Raw genomic sequence first — 22,856 nt, 5'->3', positions numbered from 1 at the left:
TAAATTCGGTATCATCTTAGAGATCCATAACACAGAAACCAAAACTATTTGCCGATATTGCCTACTTTTTTAAAAATGAGATGGAAATTCAAAACAACACTGTTCTAAGACGTTTGATATAATGCGCTTGGGTCCAGATTCGAAAACTTTATATGCTCATGGTTATGGTATGGAATATCAAATAGTTTACTTGCTGCTTAGTTGGTTGCTATGAGAGGTTATATGAAAGAGTCATTTTGAATGTCGCTTCTTCTTATACCTATACATGTAATTGTTTTATAATGCAATAAAGTCCCATTATTATTATTATTAGTATGTGACAGCAACTCTGTTGTTTTTCTTCGTCGAAGAAAACTTGTAATTTCGATAATGAAATGAAGATTTTTTTTGCCATTTGATATAATTTTATAAATGACACAGTTTATATGTTTTATAAAATTTATTCAAATTTGATGCTTTTTTGAACAGGTAATTTAGATGACTCTTTCCTTAATAATGACTTACGCTCCAATACCAATTTCAGCTGACTTTCCTTGTTCAACTGTAACTGACTTGCTTCGTTAATACCTGAAGGACTTTTATCTACAGTTTTTTCAGGGGCGTTCTCTAAATCGACGACTCCTATTTCTTCCTCTACTTCGACCACCTTTGTTTTAGATTTCTTCTTTCCTTTTTTCTTCTTAGATTTTTTCTGGACAACGGGTAACGTCGTTTCAGGGTATAGTTTCATGTAGGCTTTGGTCATCTCGTTGCAGTCAATCTTTTTCTTTACGGTGAACATATTCGTCAGTTCGTCGATCAAGTCCTTGTCCAGTCGCTTGATCTTTTTTTTCTTCAGAAGATTATCAAAGTCTTGACGAGGTATCGGGTTTTCCGGTAGGGTTAGAATGAAATGACTGAAAGAGATTCATTCAACATTATTATTATAACACAGTTATGTCGCCAATTGCTGTGGATATCAAGATGCAGGAAATACCGGCACTACGTTAGTTGATGCTAGTTTGAAGTTGCGAAAACTGCTTCAGAAGAATAAAAATGCAGCTTCATTTGAAAAAAAACGTTGAATGAGAAAGTCAACTAGCTCATAATAGTATATTATGCAACGATCATGTAATGATGGTTATTAAGACACGAGCATTAACCAGGATACGAAACGAGCCGAAGGCGAGTTTTGTATGGTATATGCGAGTGTATTAATAACCATTACATGAGAGTTGCATACGCTATTTTTTCTAAACCCGATAAATAATGAAAAACTATAAATATTATATTTGTATTGAACACATTTACAGTAATTAACTCATATTTAAAAAAACAAACTTAATGGTATTATCATGGATATATGAAAACTATAAAGATTCTAATTATATTTATATTGAATATAACAACTGTAATTAATCTGATCTTTTAAAAATATTGGAGTCGATGGTATTCCTTATTCTATATCGCTGTTTTCAGACATTTTGATAATATAGGTAGGTAATATGAAAACTGATTTTGACAAATAAAGCAATTAGTTACTTAGTTTAGAATCTAGGACAAACAAAAGAACAGGATTCTTGATTGAAAAATTATGGGTTTCTATTGGTTGATAATCTGTATCGTTATGAAAAATCTCTATCATAATGGATATCATTATATCAACTGAAGGTAGTCATGCGCCAACCGTAATATTTTGAATGTATGTAAGCAGTCTTTATAATCCTACAGAAGCTGAGCATCATGTAGTAAGTGGAAAAATTCATCGAAAACGGTGTTCAAAAATTCCAAGGAACAACTTCTTTTATAATCATCACTACCGTTATTTTGCACAGACATAGTACTTCAATAAAATATTCATTACTATTACTTACCCAAAGTCTTTTTGAGCTTTTTTGCTCTTTGGTTTCATCAGAAGGTATCTGCATCGTTCAAACAGAAGTTTATTCACATTTGGACCTTTTATTTCATAATTTCCTAGTATTCCGCCAACCTTGATAATTTTTCCCATTCTTTGAGTTCTTGTTAGAAGCTTACAAAATAGATTGCAATTATGTTTATGCGGGAATACATTATTTCAATACAAGATATCTTCTTTTAATACCAATAACATAAATATTACAAAATACAACAAAGTGGACCCACTTATATTCGTACTAATGTTGATTTTAATTAATTTTCCCATACTAACAGACAGACTCTTTCAAAAAAGTTTCTCCACTTTTTCCACACCACACATAAATCTATCGACAATTTTTTTGAAATTTACGATTTCGAAATTAACTTTCAAGGAAGTATACATTATAATTGAATGGGTCGAAAAAAATTGTATTTTGATAGTTTTTAATAACTGAGAAACTAATGAAGAATTGAGATAACCTCCAAGTAAAACTCGTTAACATATAAGACTCCAAAAAATGGGGGTCAAACCGCGGATATGTGTTTTTTGGATATTGGCCTCATTAGCGCGGTGCAAACAAAGATTGGCAACACCTAGAGGAACATGAAACAACAAATAAAGGAGTCACCACAGACACACAATACTATTCTGAGAGTCGCCAACAGGAGCCCACAGTACAGCACATATGTGGCTTCTTCTGTATTATTTGTATTTATATCCTGGATCCGGATGCCACGCAGGTACTTGTAGCTCCCTACGTGGACATTGTTTCCTAGGAATACCAGGTGTTATAACTGAAACTGTTGGTGTCTTCGTTCATGTACGTTGTTTTCGGCGACCACATGTTGCCGATTTATGCACTTGGTTGCTGAGGCCGATAGCCGAAAACACGTGTCAGGGGATTACCCTCTTTTTTACACTGATGAAACCTTGGTGGACCGAAACAGCACCATCTGGTGTTGGATCACAAGTGCATCTAGTTGCCTTGCAGTGAAAGACAGAAGACGACTTTGGCTTTGCAACTGACCGCCTCGAGGAGCCTTGATTTTCGAGTTATACCTCGATCTCATAGATAGCGTTTTCGTAGGAGGAGACACCATCACCTTTGAAATTATTATTATTGGATTTTCACCTTCTACAATTCAAAAAATAAAAAATGTAATAGAAAACTTTATTCACGTATCGAAAAGCAAACTTTTTAGTTGAACTCGATAATTTACTGCGTGTGTGACGGAATCGGTCGATATTTGATGAAAATCCATAACGTATTCACAAACACTTTCTTGTGAGATTTTCACTGATCACTTTCACAAAAACGCATTACGTGTTTCGGTATGCAATAGCTACTTCAGGTGTTTCTATACTCCGCCTTAAAGACACGCCTGAAGAAGCTATTGTATAACGAAACACGTGTTGCGTTTTTGCAAAACTGTTTAGTGAAAATCTTGAATAAGTTAGGTACTGCGAAAATTTAAATGATTTTTTTACAAAAAAAAGTTCTATTCATAACTTGTATTCAATAATTGCCTATTGCAGAACACATTAGGTTTTTCAGTTCGGAAGAGGGAGGCAGATTTTATCCTCCGAAACGTCAAGACATGTATCTGTACAATATGTTGGCTCTTTTTTGTTGGTGAAAATCATTAAATACGAGAAGTTACTGTTGAATGAAACATTTTTATTTGTGAAAAATACTTTGAATTTACGCAATAATTTATTGGTATAAACTAAAAAGTTCTCCATTACGATTTTTATTTTTTTTTTTCAGTGTGGAAGGGAAAATCCCCGAAATAGTCGATGAAAAACTTTGATTTCCTCCACAAAAAATTATTTCTTCGAAATTACCATTATCATTATTATGAATGTAAAACAAAATCTGAAAAATAAAGGGTTTATTCGCATAAAAAACAACAGAGAGAATGATTGCTCTGTTGAAACCCTATAGAAACAGTACAAAATATCTTATAAAAACTAATGCATAAGTATCTCCATTTGAACCAATCTGCTATTTGTATCTCCCGGCATTCTATAAGGCAACATCCCTGTAAAATCAGTGAGGCATTTGGCCTGCTCCCTCAAACGACTCAACTGCTTCCCAGTGGATTCGTCCTGGAACCTCGGAATATATTCATTGTTTGCCTTGATTTTCTGATACTGTGAAAAAATCATATTCATCGAAGCTAGGAGAACATCTGGGAAAACCTTGCAAACATCAGATTGTAAGGTCTTGAAATTCTTTACTCTGTCATCGATATCTTCAGACCTAAGAGGAATAAGCTCCAAGCCACTGAGAGTTTTAAAAGCTTGATTGTATTGCTTGGCGTGATATTGATTGAAGAAAAACACCAGGTCTTTAAGCTTGAGAAAACTGTTGACTATACTGGGAGTTGTTTTGTAACCCTCTCTAGAAAAGCGTTCTGCGAATTCTACAGCTTTCTCGTGCATTTTGTTTCTCAATGAATCTGGCTCGCTTTCCATGTGAGCAACCTGCGACAGAATACTGCATACTATTTTGATTACTTCCTCTTGGTTATTTGCTATATTGAATACCTCTATCGCCTCTTCATACAGCCCCTTCTTAACCAACCGTTCCCCTATCAGTTGCGCTATACTTTCAGCAGTAATATTAGCCCCAGTGAACTGATCGATCAGTCCCTTTGTTCTGATTCCGTTACGCTGTACCTTGCCTAAAATCATCTCGTACTGCTTCGTCTCTATGGCTAAGTAAACGGTAGAAATCTTGAACAAGTTGTGTCCTTCTGAATCGTTATAGTATCGAAGGAAGTAAAAGTAGTTGAGGGCTTCATTGAGAGATGTCAGTTCAAATTTTTTGACATACATCATGATGAGACGAACTAAATTCAGACAAGCAGCTGGTTTGTCATGCATAGGGTCATTAGTTATGAGTAGAGAATTTGAATCTTTCGGCAAGGCAAGCATATACAACTCGTTCAAAGCAATTGCCATATGAACTGAATGAGGACGGAATTTATCGGTGCGGGAGAGAAAAGCAAAAGCTTCTTCAAACTGCCCTGTCAGAGCTAAAACTTGGAAATACAGGTGTGGTTGATTGACAGCATCGTAGTGTATCTCTCCATATTCCTCTGAAATCAACAGCTGCAGATCTTCGTACTTGACGTAATCGTCTTTGTTAGAATCAACCCTCACAAGACTGAGTTTCAGCCATAAGTAATCATCAGCAGTACGAGCAACTTCGGAGTGCTCATCAGAAATGTCACAGCAACCCAACACAGACCAAATGATGCGCTTGAAGGGATCTGTATCGTTTCTAACAGAATGTCTATAGGAAATCTTTATATTGTCTTCCAACTTGACCATTTCAGGACGAGGAGAGTTTTTCAGTTTTGCTTCTAATATGGCAATTATTTCCGGAAACTCTTGCAGGCCGCTTTTTCTCAAACAAAATATAGCTGCTTGAATGTCTCCAGATCTTAAACAGTAATACACCATTGGCCAGAGGGGACGGTCATCTATGAGCCCATTTTGCAGTCCCAAATACTCCCCCTGCAGTCGCAGCCCCACAAAGCTGCGCACTAAGTGATATGTACCAGGAATACCTCCACGTGCAGCTTGCACCAAGTTCTCGTTGATAATGTTGTTCATGAAGGTTTTGTATCTGTCTTCAAGGTAGCGTAACCCTTGTTTCACTAGACCGGCAATAACGGTTTTGCTCTTTCTTATTTTGATGGGGTCGTCACCTTGTGGAAATGGGGGTAGTTGTACCATATACTTTATTATTTCCCACATATCTGATATTTTAGAGTCTTTGAATTCGTTGGATATTCCTGTGAATATGTTCACTAGGTTTGGTTTTTGAACACCTTTATTAACCGTAGTATTGTACTCAATGATTTTCGAAACATAAATTATTTCGATGGGGCTTAGGTTCCCTAGAGCAATTCCTGTACGAACTGCAGCTAAGCAGCGTGGTCTGGGGCTGTCTAATATATCTAAAGCGCTGGAACGGATCGCACAACCTATCTTATGTTTTTGCTGCTTCCACTCTGCATTCTGGTGCTCCCAGGCTGTATTGTAAGTGAAATCCTGCATGGTATTGTAACAGGAATCGAAAGCGGCCAGGATTTTATTTCTTATTTCATTTTGTAAAATAGTTTCAATATCCAAGTCTTCCACAGGCTGAATGGGTTCGAAGGTGTGTTTCGTGCTGATAGACTCCAACTTCTGGGCGATTTTCGGCAAGTCGACTCCTTTAGAACCCAATAATAGATTGGCCTGGATGTCCTTTGCCCCGCTTTGGGCTACTCTGCCATACAAGTCATTTGAAGCTTCCAGCACCTGTTTGAGCGAGCGTTCGACTTTGGGAAGCTCAATCGTTCCTTCTAGTTGGTTAGTGAGCTTTTCAGCTTCGTGGAGAAGGTCCGAAAAATCGGACATGTTCAGCTTTGCTTTTACTGATGAATATCTATAAAATGAATAATCGTATATAATCTGTTAATCGGTTTCAAGTTGATCACCCTTACTTCTCGAAAGAGTAAAAAAGAAAGTATTCGCAAATACACGAATTTGATTTAACTGAAATTATTCAATTTACCGCTTTACTGTCTAGGTTATGTTTACTACCACTATTGGTGCTAATCAGTGTTGCCAACCAAATAAAGTTGCAGGAAATATAAAATCACAGAAAAATGACGCTGATACAAAAATTTTACAAAATGTAGCTCACTGGAAAACAGTAACTGAATGAACAAAAAAAGATCGGCCGATTTTAAACAGATTATTTGCCGTTTTCGGCATGCCGCATCGCCTTTGATAAAGTATTTCGAAGCAGACGAAATTTGCAATCACCGTTTTCTTACCTGCTCAACCTTGACCTAAACTTTCAATATTTTCACCTCTCAACCTCATCTTTATTATTTTTTGCTGTATTTATAATTTATCCGATGCATATATACTTTTTCACAAGCAAAAAAGAAAACGGTTAGAGAACATTACATATCTACCTACTTATATACATATGCTTAGATAAATACATATTGAGTATGTAAATGCTGAGACTCTTTAGGGATATTGTGTGAAATGTTGAACTCTATAATTAATTCTTCATATCTATTCCCAATAGTGCAAAATCAGAAACCATCACACCTATATTATTTGAGCGAAGCTGATGTTTTGACAGTGAAATGAATGATAATCATCTGTGCGAAAAACTGAAATCTTTAGCACTTCAACAAATCAAGGATTAGAACAGAATAATAAGCGGGATACTTACTTGGACACTGTCCATTTCGTATAAGTGAACATGAACCTCTCCTCTGACGAAGAGACTGTCAAGAGAATCGAGAGAAAATTTTAAAGGACAAATTTTAATAAAACCCATCTTCGATATCAAGCGGCGAACGATATTCTTGTTTTTTTTTTTCATTGATTCGGCCGTTACTTGATTGATATCCATAGTAATTTCATAAACTACAACTCATGATTTGATCTCAACAAATTTTGTAGAGATCAAACCGTGAGTTGTAGTTAATAAAATTAGATATTATTCTGTCTTTCTCAGCAGCTTTCAGTGCAAAACATCTAGCTAAAACTAAAGCCCACGACGTGAGACAGCGCTATTTCTACCTGCTATAGGTCTCATCAGTGATTCTAGGTGGAATTCCTGCTTTGTTCAACTCCACCGTCCTTAAGTCTAGAAGAATATGAAAACATCCAATAAAAAACCTGTACAATTCAGTGCAGGAAGTTAATATTGTCGGAAACACGTAATACACTATGTGGCTTCAGTGTTATCAGCAGCAAAAAGGAATCAGATATAAATAATGAGGATCTGTTAATACTTTTGTTGAAAAATGTATTGTTATATCTGGTACGGTAACATTTGCACTTACCGGCACAATTTCTTTGGTGAAATAAATGTTCTCCATATCCAAATACTTCAGAGGATCTTTCGCCTTTGCTATCATCACAGAAGCCATCCAGTGAGCTTGATCAGGTTGATAGGGATTGCTTCCTATGCGCACACTTATTAGCGAGTGATTTTTCAAAATGCCGGCTCTGACCATTCTTAAAGGTACTTCGGCTAATCTGAGAAACAGAAAATAAGTTTTTTCTTATGATGAAGCGGTACAATGCATACCGGTTACTGCTCAGGTCTATATGTTGCAAAGTCGTCGACTGCTTGATATATTTGACTAACGGAACTACAGCAAGTTTTGTACCGATCCCATTCCATGCTAAACTCAATACTTTGATTCTGTCACTTTGAATGAAACCATTGAACAGTTTTTTGTTGCCTAAAAATGTATTTCAAATAATGAGAGCCGCCATCCTATTTCTGTAAATCTTTCTTTAACCTGGCCCAGTGAAAAATCCATTCCACGACAAATCTATTTCAGTTATAGTTTTATTTTCTAACAAGACCGTTTCGAGGGTTTCTGCAGAGTCTTCAGTTAAATTGTTGTGACTTATGTTCAATTTCCGTAACGATGGGGTCTCGCACAATCCTTTTTCCAAGTATTGCAATCCGACATCTCCCAGATCATTAAAACTCAAATCTAGTTCGATTAAAAATTGGGATCCCGATAAAGCTTCGTTCAGTTTCTCAGCTCCTTGAAGAAGAAGGTATATGAAGATATATAAAGAATACATTCAGAATATATATTTTTCATAGGATCTTAGATATTGAAAAAAATAATATAGATTGTTTATCTGGGAGGAAACGGGCAACCCGTCACTGTGAGAACCTAGTCGCCATCTGACTGAAGCAACGTCAGCCAGAAAGATTAGTTTTCAAGTAGACTTTTGGTGCAATAACCTCGGCCGTGGTAGTAATCACATTGTACATGTTGAGACCTCGATAACCCTTACCTCGCCCAAGTTTCGGCTTTTGAGGGTTGTCCCCCAAGAGTAAATCAAATACTCCAGAATGCATGACCCTGTTACATTCTAAACGACAACATCTAAGTAGCGAATTGATGTAATGATTTTAAAATAAGAGCTCACTATATTGCAAGAGGTGTTTTCTGACGTTTAATCGTATTCGAGCATGTATTAAAAAACGATTCATAGTTACGTCATTAAATAAGATTTGCCAGAATGGAATGATTCAATTTTTGTGAGATGTCAAATTCGAAAATAAAAACAAACTTTTCAATTTTCTCTAACTCAACTATAATTGGATTTGTGCAAGTAATAAGTTCCCAGATTTATTTTGTACATCCTTACAACTTATTTGATGAAAAGTTTTCAGCACTTTATAAACTATAACGATCAAAGTAAAGCAGAAACTGACAACTGACGTAACGTAATGTCAAACTCCGTTTCAAAACCAACCTCATGCTAGTTTTGAATCATCATGAATACGTTTCAACTCATAGTTGATGTGACGTCATCGTTTCAACGCCAGAATGAATGTATTTGAATCACAGACGAATACGTTTTGAATACATGAGCGCCATTAGTAACAAAATGTTACGTTTTTACCCATTTGAGAAACTGTGAACTGACAGTTTACAAACCAGATTTGTATCTGTATTGTAGTATCAAAATCGATGATTGTAGTGCTAGTGTTGCAAACCTCTCGCCGCGAAATACTACTCTTTGTGTGGGACTCATTCAAAAGCTACATGTCAAATGTAATTTTTTTGACTTGTAACCTATTTTTTCGAGCAGGAACAACACTTTTGATGATAGATATAATCATAGATAAGAAAAAAGATTAAATTATATAAGGACTACGTTTTTTAATTGATAAAACATATTCAGTTGGAAGGGTAACTTTATCATAAATATACGACAAAAACCTTGAGTCGAACGATGGAATAAGAATAAAACATCATAAAAATGCTTAAAATTCACGTAGAATGGGTTAAAATCAAGAGAAATTCTCTACACCTCAGAAACAATATTTCCTCGAGTAAACGATTAAAACAATCACGAATCGACATTCTTGATCGACTCTCAACTACACCAGTAATTGATACTATAAATTAATAAAATATTTTTTACAAATTCCCATATGATTTTACAGGTTTACAAAACTATTACCCCTCATATACCTGAATAATTAATTTCAACTATTTTTTTATTCGAGTCATTTTACCCTTCTCTCCTATCCTGCACTCCCTTAAATTGAGAACACGCAAAACACTATTTTCTTCCAACATACTGGTAACCAAACCAGTCATGTATGGATCTAACCAGTTATCTTGTAGTATAAGAGTTTCGATATAACTGTTGCCTTTCAAACATTCCGTTAGAGCTCGCATCTGCTTAGCTGTTAGACCATAAAACTAAAACATTGAAGGTATGATAAGTTTCATGTAGTAATACATGAGCATAAACATAACAATCGAGGTTCTAAAATCCACCGTATTTACACGGATCAAGTATAAGTCGCACCTACCTTTATGAAACCTTATCCCTACTACCTTCGTTGCCAACATAAAACATTTGACTAACTATACCATCCAAAATAGAGAGAGAGAGAGAGAGACATTTGAGCTGTCAGAAGATTTTTATTTCACCATAAAACGGAACACTTTGCGGAAGGAATTATTTAATTCTGAAACCTTATTCTTTCAACGTTTGTATTACTTGTATTATTGAACCAGTACAATGAAATTGTATGAAAATCATTTTGACATACGCAATAACGGTGGTTTTAGTAACATCGGTTGTTAGAAAGCATCCTTCTGCTGCTGTGTGAACGAGATCAGTGTACCACATTTTGGTCAAAGGCTTTTGGTGATGAGGATTGTTTGTACCTTTAAATTCAATGTTGGCCCCTCTAGAGACGTTATTATCCTTCTTATAGGAACAATCTGGAGGTCTTTGCACATATTAACGTATTTTTCAAGGCCGGTATCATCAACTTTTGGATTAGGTTCTGGAATTGATCAATCTAATAACAACCAAAACACCATCATGGAAATAAAACCTTTATAATTGTAAGCTTCTTCAATTCCTGGATCCTCTAGTGGTGGAAAAAGATAAAGCCTGTTTTTCATCAAAGAACTGCTAGATAAAAGAACTTGAGCCAAGCATCTGAAAGAGCGTGTGTTTTTAAATAACAGAAAAATACTGTCGCATTGTTCATCTTGTATTCTTTTACGATTATCGTCTTCTTCGATGGCATCCTCGATACGAACTTCGGATTTGTTCGGAATCTCAGGAGAGGAATTCGTGGGTTGTTGGTTCAGACTTGCAGACTGCATAACGGAAATTTTTTAGCCCTCCCGATCGTTTGCGCTCATACTAATTCACATTATGTAGATACCCTGACATATTGACGGGAACAGTTTCTGTCAATTGTATGTGCAAGACTGATTCTTGAACACATTTCGTCAAACTGTCAATTTTGTGATATTTACTCCGATATATCCAGTTTCAAGATAATTCTTGCACAAGAGTTCTATTCCAACAATAGGAAGATGATCACTTGGTGATCGAAACACGTGTCGAGGTGTTGAAATAACGATTTGGTTTTGGGAGAAAACTCTATTAATATTCAAGCTGAACAATAACGAATAGAACGACATTCAATCAAATTTTGGGAAATGGCACTGCAGTGTAGTCCAAGTTCGAAAAAACTATGTCATTGCAGCTCAAAATGATCTTGAACAGACAAATTTCTTGTGTCTGATTTGTTTCATATGACCAGTCTCAAAAAAACTCCACCATTTCAACAATACTGTTTATTCAAGATCTTATCTTGTCAACAAATATTTATAATAATTGAATATTTACAATTGTCTTTGGTCAGTTTACGTAAAATACCTATACATAAAATAGTTCAATAGAATCAATGGGGCCATTATGGAGGTTCCTTCCTTCATGATACTTCTTGAATTCGACTTCATTTTCCCTGTAAAAAAACAAAATGGTATCAAACATGAGAATAAACAAAATCTGTCGTGTATTAGGTACATCGTAAAGTATATTGCAGAAACTTGGGAATATGTTTTATTTCTGATAAAAATTTATGCAGTCTGGCAACCATGTAACTATTCATCTAATAAAATACTTTTTTCAATAAGATAGAGTATTCCAGTTGGTAGGTATTAAACCTCCTTGCCAATGGATTTGATGCTGACATAATTGATTGATTTTTCCTGCAGAATTTTTGGAACAAACATAAAATGTTACAAAACCTTCAAATTTGTGAATACTTCTTTCTTTTATAAAATAATGATTTTATTAAAACAACGATAAAAATAAAAACAACAATAAAAATTAATTAGCGCTCCGGGTGACGACTTCATTGATTCCAGTGGTGCATTTGCTTTTTCAGCTGCAGGAAAACCCGGAAAAACCTATAGCACCACATCATCTGAAGATTTTTATTTACCGGGAATTATTCATCATCTAATTTTTGTCAACGAAAAAATGTTGTGAAGATTATTACGAAAGTTCGAATTAGAAAAAATAACGTATTTTAGTAGTACTTGTTATGCGCGACACGTTTTTAATTATACAATAGCACCGTATTGAAGTAAACACTGAAATGTAGCAGAAACCATTTTTTCGATTACTTTTTTAAATTTGATGAATTTACAACGAACAAAAGTCATCTTTGACAACTTTACAACTTGGATAAGGAAATACAATATAGACTAGTACCCAAACTTACTGATTCTCATCCATTTTCAACTAACTTTCAAAGGATGAAGGTTAAACTAGCCAGTCTAGTTTTCAGTCATTCGGTAGCTACAGCGATGAATATTTATGGCAGTTTCAATAAGATACCATCATCAGCAATAGGGACGCCTACATTCATTGAAAAAATGGACAGTGTTCGGTATTTTGAATTCACATCGATTTGACGATATTGTACAAAGAAACTTGTACTACTGTTTTGTAAACTCTCTAGTGAAATTACATAGAAATCAAATAGAAAAAAAAAACGAAAATAACATTATGGCTACCCCGGTATAGTTAAAAAGAATTTCCACTCATTATACTGAATCTAAATAGAGCTGGAAAACATATTTACTTCGAACTATTATACGTGACCAACTCAATTCCCAATTTAATAAACATATATCAAATGTAGATATTTTTCAAATCTTTCTCCATTGTCTATTAAATTGCATGATGATTTCAATATTAAATTCAATGCCTTCAGTGGAACGGTAAAAGACCTTGAAGATAGTAAAATAGTTGTGTGTATATTAACAGTAACGGTATTTCTCAAAGTATAAAAACATTGCTTTACATGAAATATATAATAATTAGATTCTATTCCTATCTACAATAATAGTGAGCCATGAATTATATAGTTCAGAACTTGTGGTTGACTTGTTATTGGAATTTTTGTGTAATTACAATAAACGATTACGATATTGAGGACGGACAGACTTGATTTAGCGGTCGTTGGAAAATCGAAGTGATTTTGAAAACACTTAGCTTTCATCTTAATAATAACCTAGGAATTATAATCTCAAGTGAGATATTCATGATTTTAGAAAAAATACTGAGGAAAGAATCAACCTAATTCCGAGAAAACAGGCTTCAAAAAAGGTAGCTCAATTGAGGATGATAAGTAAAGCTTTCAAATATGTAGATAAAGTTAATGCAACACTGTGTGATGTTCATCAATACAGTGAGTCTGAAAATTACTATTGAAAATATTGTGAGAAGTTAGTTTGCACACAAATATGTTGTTTTTTTGAGAATTTGTGATAATATCGATAATCCAGTGAAATATAAGCAAGTTTTTAAGCTCTGTGGTGCCTCAGGGTACAATTTCGGGACCTTTCATCTGTAGGAGATGGTATCATTCCTTACACTGCTGCAAGCAACCAGGGATACAATTGAACCCAGGTTTTTGTTTAATAAAACCTACAAAAAACAAATAAAACGCTATAACGCATATATACAGATGGCTCAAAAACCAAAGAAGGCTCAGGATGTGGAGTGCGTGGTCCAAACAGAACTGGCTGGTATCTCAATCGCCACAAAAGAAATAACCAGGAAAGGAACTTCTGGCAAAAACATAACAATCTGCACTGATAGCAGACAAGCCCTATTAGCCTTGAACAGAAAACGTGTTACCTCAGGGCTAGTGCTAGAGTGTCACCAAGATTTAGCAGAAGCCTCGGTAGATAATAACATTAACCTGAGGTGGGTTAAAGGGCACGACAGGAGTAAAGGTAATCGCATGGCCGACTCTTTAGCCAAGGAAACGGCTGGACTAAGAATTTTAGGACTCAGTGGCACCCACGGCCTGATGACTTCGACAATTGCGGAACTAGTCAAATGTTACACCCATGCTTAATCCTTAAAGAGATGGGATGGAATCAAAGGATGTAATCTTGCTAGGATCACCCTGGGCGACCCTGCGAAGCTGGCGCCAAAGAAATATCTGGCGATGATCAGGAAAAATTTACGCTTAAAAGTAGGATTTCTGTCTGGCCACTGTTGACTAAGGAAACACCTCCACAATATGGGGCTAGTGGAGATACCTCTATGCAGGATGTGTGAACAGGAAAATGAAACTGTCAGGCATATCCTATGCCGAGTTATCGTCGATAAGAGAGTGTGTGTTCGGCGAGTCTTGGCCTACACCTGCCGATATAGAGAAGATGTCTCCCAGCGACCTGTCCACCTTCCTGAAAAGGACATGATGGACGATGATCTAGGAGGACAACTCCTTGAGAGGATGTACAATGGTCACAGATACAGACACAGATAATTATTTACACTGTTTGAAGCTGGGCTGACATTCAAAAAAAGCAGAAGAGTTTTCAAAAATGAAACATTATAATAAAATTTCTCTCAGCGACATGATAATTTACTTCCAGGTGAAGAAAGTTTTCCTTAGGAATAGTTTCTGACTCTCACCGAATTTTTATATAGAACATTCGGGCACTTACTGAACGTTTTTAATATCAAAACTGAATGATTTATGATGGTCTTATTCAACTTTATTCGACTTCGATCTAGATATTTTGACTTACATTTCATTAGTGCCAATTTTTGACAACAGCAGGTACGCAGTCTGTAATACTCTTCGCAGTTACTGAGGACCGTTGTGCACAACTGACTCCCAAGATAACAAGTGTGTGGGATGAACGGAAACATTTCTGGAATGGAAAATCGTATATTTCAAATAATACATACATACATACGTACACAAATAATGAAAATTGAGATAAAAGTGAAACCATATAATTTATGAATAAAAATGAACTATCCTTTGAGTTTATTGCCGTGTAAATACTATGGAAGTTGATTTCAATCGTCACATGATTTAGTACCATCAGAAAGACCAAAATAGGAACTACCAAAATACAATAAAAATTAGGTTATTTTCTCTCTTTTGATTTTCTCTAAGATAGAAGTGGATTAGTCTCTGAACCCCAAGAAACCCTTAGACTACCCGTGGGTTGGGCTACCTATCGGGCACGTCTCCAGGTGCCGGATAGGGGAACGGCCAGGAGACTGGAGGCTCTGTCAGGGAAGCCAATGTGGCCTTACGGACGGGGTCGCCGGACTCCTGGACAGTGGCAGAAATAAGCAGGGTAAGGGGAACTAAAATCCCCCCAAAGGCCTTTGCCAAATATGCCACCGTGGACCAGCCTACCCAAGCTAAGGTGTAAGGAATCGTGCCGACAGCTGAATGGCCGCAGGGTGATATGCGGTCACTAACGATCCCCTTGGGCAACTGGGCGAAACCTCATTGTAATCAGCCTACCTCTGGTAATGCGGGACTCTGCTAGAGGTGACCAACACTTCCCTTGCTACTCGTGGAAACACAATAAAATGAACACAAAAACAGAAACAACAAAAAACAATCCCGAGGCTGGACAGAAGTGCTCACCTCAATCTAAGGCGATGGCTGGGGATGAACTAAAATGTCCACCCCAATGTACCGCTTGGAATGAGGCTGGACATAGCAGACCACCTCCCACAGCAAGGGGGACTTCCTGCGGCGGGCGCCAAGAACTCCGCCTTGAATGAAGACAAAGAACCGGCTGCCTCTGCAGGAAACCTCCCTCACTTGTGCACCTCCACGGAGGGAACCCCAAGAAGGTTGAAGAAGCCGCGCAACGACAGTATTATCGATGCACCTTCCAAAACCTTCGCAGAGGCCACCGTGAGACACCTCAAGGTTGCCAAAGAGAGTGTGTGTTCGGCGAGTCTTGCCCTACACCTGCCAATATAAAGGAGATGTGTCCTCGTGACCTGTCCAGCTTCCTGGAAAGGACAGTATGGACGATGACTTACGAGGACAACTCCTCGGGAGGATGTACATGTGGCCTAAGTGCTGTGAGTCTACACTCATCCTCCCTACTCTACAGATACCAGATATCCTAAGACTACGAGGCCAACAAAACTGTTACCCCAAAAATTTTTATTCTGAAGGTCCGCTGTTCAATTGTTTCCGAACTATAAAAGTAATTATTTGATTGATTACTTCTATTAGTATTGTCCGTTATTATGGAGTCTATTTCAAACTGTAATCTATTAGCGGATACTTAGTCAATTTAATAGAAATAAGCGCCATTTGAATCAGTGCACTTTTGCCAACGTAACATAAGTCGATTAATTCCGTCAGCATACGAATTATGTGCTCGGGTTTCGATGAAGTCCACGAAGGTCATTTTTACCTGGTTCTGATAGGCGAAGGTTCCACCAGTGAGAAAGTTATCGCGCGTTAGCGAGAGGTCTGGTGAGTATGGTGGATGAGGCAGAACTTCAACGCTCAATTCTTTTAATATTCGGACGATGATTTGTGAAACGTGCGAACGGGCGTTGTCTTGGAGCAGTACGGGACTCCTTTCGTTGACCAGTGCCATCTGCTGCTGACTCAATTTTTGGTACATTTCGTCGATTTCCCGACAATATATCTCTGCTGTGATGGTTTGATATGGTTGCAGAAAATTATAGTGAATCACATCCAGTGTTGACCACCATACAGTAACCATGCACTTTATTGGTAGGTTATCGCCTTTGGAAGGTGCCCGACTGGCTCATCGGTGTCCAACCACTGTCCTGAACATTTCCTGTTAAGGATCCACTTTTCATCACACGTGAAGATCGGTTCCAAAAAAAAATCGTTTTAGTTGCGTAAACAGACCTCGAAACGTGTGACAATTTCTGTCGATCATTCAAACCGTCGTGCGACCAATTTTCGAACTTTTTGACGTTTCCTACACGTTTTAAACCATCAAAAATCACATGGGAGCATTCGTTACAGAAGATGAACTCCGCCTTTTGTATCCATATAATGAAAAATAATACAATTATAAGTTATGTAATAATAATAATAATTTTTATTCACCAAGAAGAAAATACAGAAATGTATTGTTGAAATAAACAGTAATATTCACGTAAAATACAGAGTCGGTTGGTAGCCGGGCGGATCGACGTCGGTGTTTTGTTCACTCAGTCAATCGGCTGATGTGTGAGTCGAAGAGTTGAACGCTCGATTTTGGAATCACACGTTAAAAGGTAAGACCTCGTTAGTCCTTAGCTCGCACAAGTTTCAACTTCTGGAGATTGTCGTAGGGGTGCGTGTTAACCAGTGTGGTAAATAAATAAATAAAACTCACAAAGGCAAAGCCTGTGCGTGGGTATTGGTTACTGATTTGGAAATAGACAGAAATCACAATCAACAAAAAAAGTTCACACCAAATAGATTGAAAGTAAAATAAAGAACATACACATGTAAGCGATCACAGTTGAGCAATAATTAAAAAAAAAGTACAATACAATTATACTGGTTAGAGTGGTTCATTCACTTTTAGTATTGAATAGTAATTTTGGATACTATAAATAGATATTTTAGAAACAAAGACAAAACATTTCCCGGTATATTTTAATATTTTTGGTCAGTAATTCTTGATATCAATTAGTTGATGTACTTTTTTTCTCGGGGTGTTCAAAATCCAAGTTTTTATTTTGGATTTAAAGAGTGACAGAGTCTTGATTAGTTTGAAATTGAAATTGTATAAGAGGATTATCATTAGAGTTATTATTGATGATAACAAACATTGAACATTTTTTATGATTTTGAATATATAAATTTTCAGAGAAGAATAGTAATCATTAGATATTATAGAAAGATGCTGTAAATATTATATAACAGAAAAATTCACAAGGACTATTGCGAATAGTATTTCAAACCCCTCTTATACACTGAGTAATTCTGAAAAAAGTTCGATCTTTTAGTTCCTTTCAATTATGGATGAACTCATTTATTTTATTCAAGTTCAACTCTTTTTGCTGTTGAATTCACCCCCAATTCTAAGTACGGGTAGACTTCATTTTTCGAGAACTTTTTTGAACGGGAGAGCTCAATCTGCCTCGTAAACTATCCAGTATATAAGTATCTCGTTGTTAACTTTGCGTGCTTCAAATTTCAAATCGTCATGTTATAAACATTCCTGATATTCCGAAATCTATTAGAATACAACTGAAAAAACCTATTAAAGCAATTTATTTCTTATTATTACCGAAAACATGTCATGTGTAACAAATAAGTGATAAATTATTTCAGATTGAAATATTGTTGGTCGTATACGAGGTTTTTGTAATAATGATTTTAAAATTCTATTTATGTTTTTATATCCAAATTAGGTGTGCCCAGTTTATGAATACGAGTAAACGGGTGCCTTATCAAAGCTTTTTTAAATGATGTTGCGAAATTGGTGTCAGGTATTTGAAAAGACCCGAAAATCGCCAGTTTCGTTTCAATTTTTGCTGACGTTATTCAAGAGGATTTGAAAAAAACCACATAACAACCAGTACAAGAATGCGTGTACAGATTATTTTGGTCCCCGAGAAACCACGACCAATTTTGCTTTTTATATGGACTAAAGAAAAATTCACCAACTATTAGATAACTTTTTACCGAGTTTTCCACTGATTTTCACACGTTAACGAAAATATATTTTGACAAGTCACTTCAACAAGCCTTAAAATGATCAAATTTTACGGTGTCCGATTTTCTCTTACTGACCCTCCGTATCTGATGTACTGTGTATGAATGCTGTTAAAACTTTTTGGTTTAATAAACCTGTTTAATGCCGTTTTGAAGGCGTCTTTCATTCAACTTGACTTACAGTAAATTCTCAATATTGAATTGTCTTACAACAAGGGACTGATATTGCAAAATAAAATATCGAATATTCAACGAAAGTCATTTTTTGTGGAGGAAAAAATCAGTTTTTTATCGACCTTTTTTGGGTAATTGTTACCTTCCACAATCTGAAAAAATATAAAAATTATAATGGAGAACTTTATACAAGTGTAGAAGGGCAAACTTTTTAGTTTACCCCGATAAGTTACTGCGTAAATATCAAAGTATTTTTCACAAAGAAAAATCTTCTATTTATCAGTAACTTGTCGTATTTAACAATTTTGCCTATCAAAAAAATTATTAAGAAATAATACTTATCTCTTACGTTTCGGAGGCCAAAATCTGCCTCCGTCTTCAGAAATGGATAAAAAAAATTCGAATATATACGCAGTTATTCCTTTTTTGATAGCTTATTTCTTTACTTCTTCGACAGATGTCAAAGAAGTTTTGAAATATGAAATTATGTCAATGTTGTTGATTGACAACTGAAACATTCGATGTAATACGAGGTACTCTCCGATATCAGTTTGTTGCCATTTCGCCACTATCGAAAGTTTTCTTCAAGATGGGTAGCCAAGTACGGTCTATTTCTAAGGAGCTATTCGAGATACAATTCTCTCCAGACATGAGAATATACGGTGATTCTTTTAGCTTACGTCTCTTAGAATGAGGCTCATTGGTAATCTTTCTTGTCCTATTCCATTCCACCCGATGTTCACCGTCTGATTTTAAAATGTGTTCTGATAATTTTGATCCTGTCAATTGTCTATTTTTTATATAATCTCGATGTTCATTCTCACGCACTTTCAATGGTCTTGAGGTTTCACCAATGTAACTTTTACCACAAGAACAAGGTATTTTATAAATACAATTTTTTGTTTTTTCTTCAGTATTGTTGGGTTTTGTATGTGTGAGTATAGATCTCAGTGTATTTTTTGTTTTGAAACTAGTTCTAACATCATATCTATTTCCAATTCGTCTTATTTTTTCAGATAGTCTTGGAATGTAAGGTATAACGTTAGTTGTAAAAGGTGTCGTTGGATGTTGAGTCGGTAATTGTTTAGTTGGATGTTGTTGAATTTGTGAAGCTGTTTGTATGTTCGTTTGGTTTTTAATTGACTCTTTATTTTCTATTGAATTTATCGTTGAATATATGAAAGAATCTGGAAAAGCGTTATCTTTCAAAACAGATTTAATTAATGATATTTCTTTATTGAGATTTTCAGTTGAATTGCATATCATTTTAGCTCTTTTGTAAAGGCAATTTATTATACCTTTTTTAACACTCGCATGATGATTTGATGTATAGTGGAGATATCTATTTGTATGTGTTTTCTTCCGATAAACATTCGTATCAAATTGATCTGATGACTTCTCCAACATTACATCAAGGAAAGGGAGTCGACCATCTTGTTCAATCTCTATTGTGAATTTTATTGTCGGCTCCCTCTCGTTGATATAATTCAAAAAAATATTCAGGTCATCATTGTTTCTATTCCAAACAGCAAAAATATCGCCAACGTATCTCCACCAAACTTTGGGACCATTCTGATAAGTTTCAACAAAAGATTCTTCAAAATACTCCATATATATGTTACTTAAGATGGGAGATAAACTATTACTGTTTCCTGAAATTGGTTTCAAAATTTCCAAAAGGTATCTTGCTAATTTCTGACAGGGAGTCGTTTTTTCGGAACGAACCATACGTTCCCATATTCCACCCATATGGCTAGCAGCTGGAAGGTTGAATTTCCACACAGTTCCCTGGCAAGTAACTTCATCTGACAACTTCGTAAAATCTAACGTACTAGCAGCTTCTTTGAGCTAGCTCTCTTTCCACTCCAACAAAATTTGTTCCATTGTCTGTGATAAATTGTTTAGGTTGTCCACAGCGAGAAATGAATCGTCTGATAGCAAGAATTGTTGAACTCGTGTCAATTGTTGCAGCAATCTCAACGTGGAAAAGTACTCCGTATCTCTCTCATGATTCTTCAGCTTGAAATTTTCAAGGGAAAAACTCTCCATTTGACTTTTCCTGGTCCACAATAAGTTTGATTCTTCTATTTATTTCGCTCCCAATAATAAAACGAGGTTTTAGCAATGAACGAGAACGAGAATATTTTCTACTTATTCACCAAACTCAAACAATTATTCATGCAGTTGCAGTTTCGAAAGAATGCATCATCTTTCCCACCAACCGAGTTCCTGGAGTCTTTGAAGTCCACTAGATACTCGTTAGGACAACAAGAGGATTGCTCCGAATTCTAGGGGTACTTGTTGAATACTATTTGTGAACAAAAAAATAGCAGAATCAATACTCTTGGCCGTTCTGGATTGAATGATTCTGTACAGTCTATCTCTTCTAATGTTTGTAGATCTTCTGTTGGAAAAATCCTCACCAGGCACCAGTCACTCTATTAATGACACTGATGATCTTCAAACATGACTCAACCTCTGACGGATGCACCAAACTCTTACGAAAGTTCGAAATAGATTAACACTTCAATCAAGCAGACCACAATTATAATCTTCATGCAGTCATTGTTCACTGTGGTTCTGGCGTTGAATCAGGTCATTATTACGCATCGGTCAAACACGAAACGGACTGCTTTGTTTGACGATAGTAGTGTTCTGGCGATGTTATGAATTTATTGGAGCCTTTGGAGACACCCTACATTTTATTTTATGAAAGAGAGGACCATGGCAGATCACGATCTTCAGATGATGTGGTGCTGCAGGTTTTCTCGGGTTTTCCTGTAGCTGAAAAAGCAAATGTGCCACTGGAATCAAAGAAGTCGCCCCGGAGCGCCAATTAATTTATTTTTGTTTCATAATTTCATGATTTGTATTACTTTTTTCTTCAATGAATTTTTAATATATTTCAACAAAATAGTCTAAGCATTGAAAAACAAAACAAATGTTTTGAACCTATTTGTGAGCTGCGGATCAGTTGGAAAATGGTTTTAAAGTTTCAACTATTCATCCTGGTGATATAATAATCATGTTCCGAATTGAAATTTGACATACCCTGCGTGCTATAAAGAGTTAGACTAAAAGTGTTTATAAAGATTTTATAAAAACTTCTATCCAACTTTCCGCAATACCCTGTACCTTCGTATCAGCAAGACAATTGTCCCTGTTCTTGGTTGCAGCTCCGCTCGTCGATACAAGCGAACTAAAAATTAATTAGCGACACAAGTGCCCTCGGTAATTAAGGTTAATCAAGTGCGAGATTAGTTGAGAACTGCAAAACATTGCGAGGCCTAATTCCGACGTGTTGGTTGTTAACACCCACGTGTTACTTTTGCTGGAAAATACAAGAAAATAGCAGTGAGAGTTTAGATTGAAGCATTATTCATCAATTGATCTCAATTTCTAAATGAAATGAACCGTCTCAAGAATTAACGTCATTACACTGATACCAATTTTGACAATATCGAGGAAATTCTATTCAGCGTACTATTAATTTATCTCGTTTACTTTTAAAAGGTACAGCTGTGTCAATAGATATTGTAAAGTGTATAAATAAGAAAAGGGTGAAAATCTGTCAGTTTCAGAATAATGTTCGAAGCACTTCTATTTATATTGAAAGTGGATTCGAACATTGTTATGTTAAATGGAAAGCCCTAAATTTTTAATAGTAATAATGATGTTCATTCTTCTTTAGACAGCATTAATATTGAATTGAAATGAAAATAGTTCAGCCAAAAATTTAGAAATCTCACCTGAATGCAGGTTAAAAGATAATCCAATCAGTCAAAATATATCAGTTCAATAGAATTTTGATGTTGAATGTGAAAATCATTCAAAGAACAATTTTATTCTCCTTATATCTACAAATTATTATCTCTAAGTAACAATCGTAGGGTCAATATAGAGAGAAACAAAATTGAAAGGGTATATTTTTAG

The 22,856-nt window shown here is 35.8% G+C and overlaps 3 protein-coding genes across 4 annotated transcripts in view; all 3 read right to left on the bottom strand.

Annotated features, from left to right (window-relative positions):
* Positions 1 to 420: 420 nt before the first annotated feature.
* LOC111511066 (uncharacterized) lies at positions 421 to 11,359 on the bottom strand. 2 transcript variants are annotated; one of them, XM_023167071.2, is made up of 8 exons: positions 10,800 to 11,356; positions 10,627 to 10,748; positions 9,963 to 10,152; positions 8,215 to 8,469; positions 7,998 to 8,154; positions 7,750 to 7,945; positions 1,854 to 2,011; positions 421 to 896 (listed from the first exon to the last, which is right to left on the bottom strand). In XM_023167071.2, exons 1-8 carry the CDS (start codon positions 11,074 to 11,076, stop codon positions 440 to 442), a joined length of 1,812 nt encoding a protein of 603 aa, XP_023022839.2. In that variant the 5' UTR covers positions 11,077 to 11,356; the 3' UTR covers positions 421 to 439. The 2 variants fall into 2 exon arrangements, with proteins under 2 accessions (XP_023022839.2, XP_074035791.1); XM_074179690.1 differs by lacking the exon at positions 8,215 to 8,469 and having other exon boundaries at positions 10,800 to 11,359.
* LOC111511065 (nuclear pore complex protein Nup93) lies at positions 3,757 to 6,525 on the bottom strand. Its single transcript, XM_023167070.2, has 2 exons — positions 6,382 to 6,525; positions 3,757 to 6,323 (listed from the first exon to the last, which is right to left on the bottom strand). Exon 2 carries the CDS (start codon positions 6,293 to 6,295, stop codon positions 3,851 to 3,853), a length of 2,445 nt encoding a protein of 814 aa, XP_023022838.2. The 5' UTR covers positions 6,296 to 6,323; positions 6,382 to 6,525; the 3' UTR covers positions 3,757 to 3,850.
* Positions 11,360 to 11,541: 182 nt separating the features above from the next.
* LOC111511058 (uncharacterized) overlaps positions 11,542 to 22,856 on the bottom strand; it is a 29,848-nt gene continuing 18,533 nt past the window's right edge. The window contains exons 4-5 of the mRNA XM_074179696.1: positions 14,821 to 14,946; positions 11,542 to 11,726 (exon numbers count right to left, since the gene is read on the bottom strand). Of these exons, the coding sequence (XP_074035797.1) occupies positions 11,626 to 11,726; positions 14,821 to 14,946 (227 nt within the window). The 3' untranslated portion in view covers positions 11,542 to 11,625. The remainder of the gene's footprint in view (positions 11,727 to 14,820; positions 14,947 to 22,856) is intronic.

Source organism: Leptinotarsa decemlineata, unplaced genomic scaffold (assembly GCF_025532065.1).
Source record: "Leptinotarsa decemlineata unplaced genomic scaffold, Ldec_3_MD MMD2_tig00026282_RagTag_RagTag, whole genome shotgun sequence".
NCBI lineage: Eukaryota > Metazoa > Arthropoda > Insecta > Coleoptera > Chrysomelidae > Leptinotarsa > Leptinotarsa decemlineata.
Note: the sequence above shows the minus strand (reverse complement) of the source record. Positions and strands in the feature narration are given on the sequence as shown.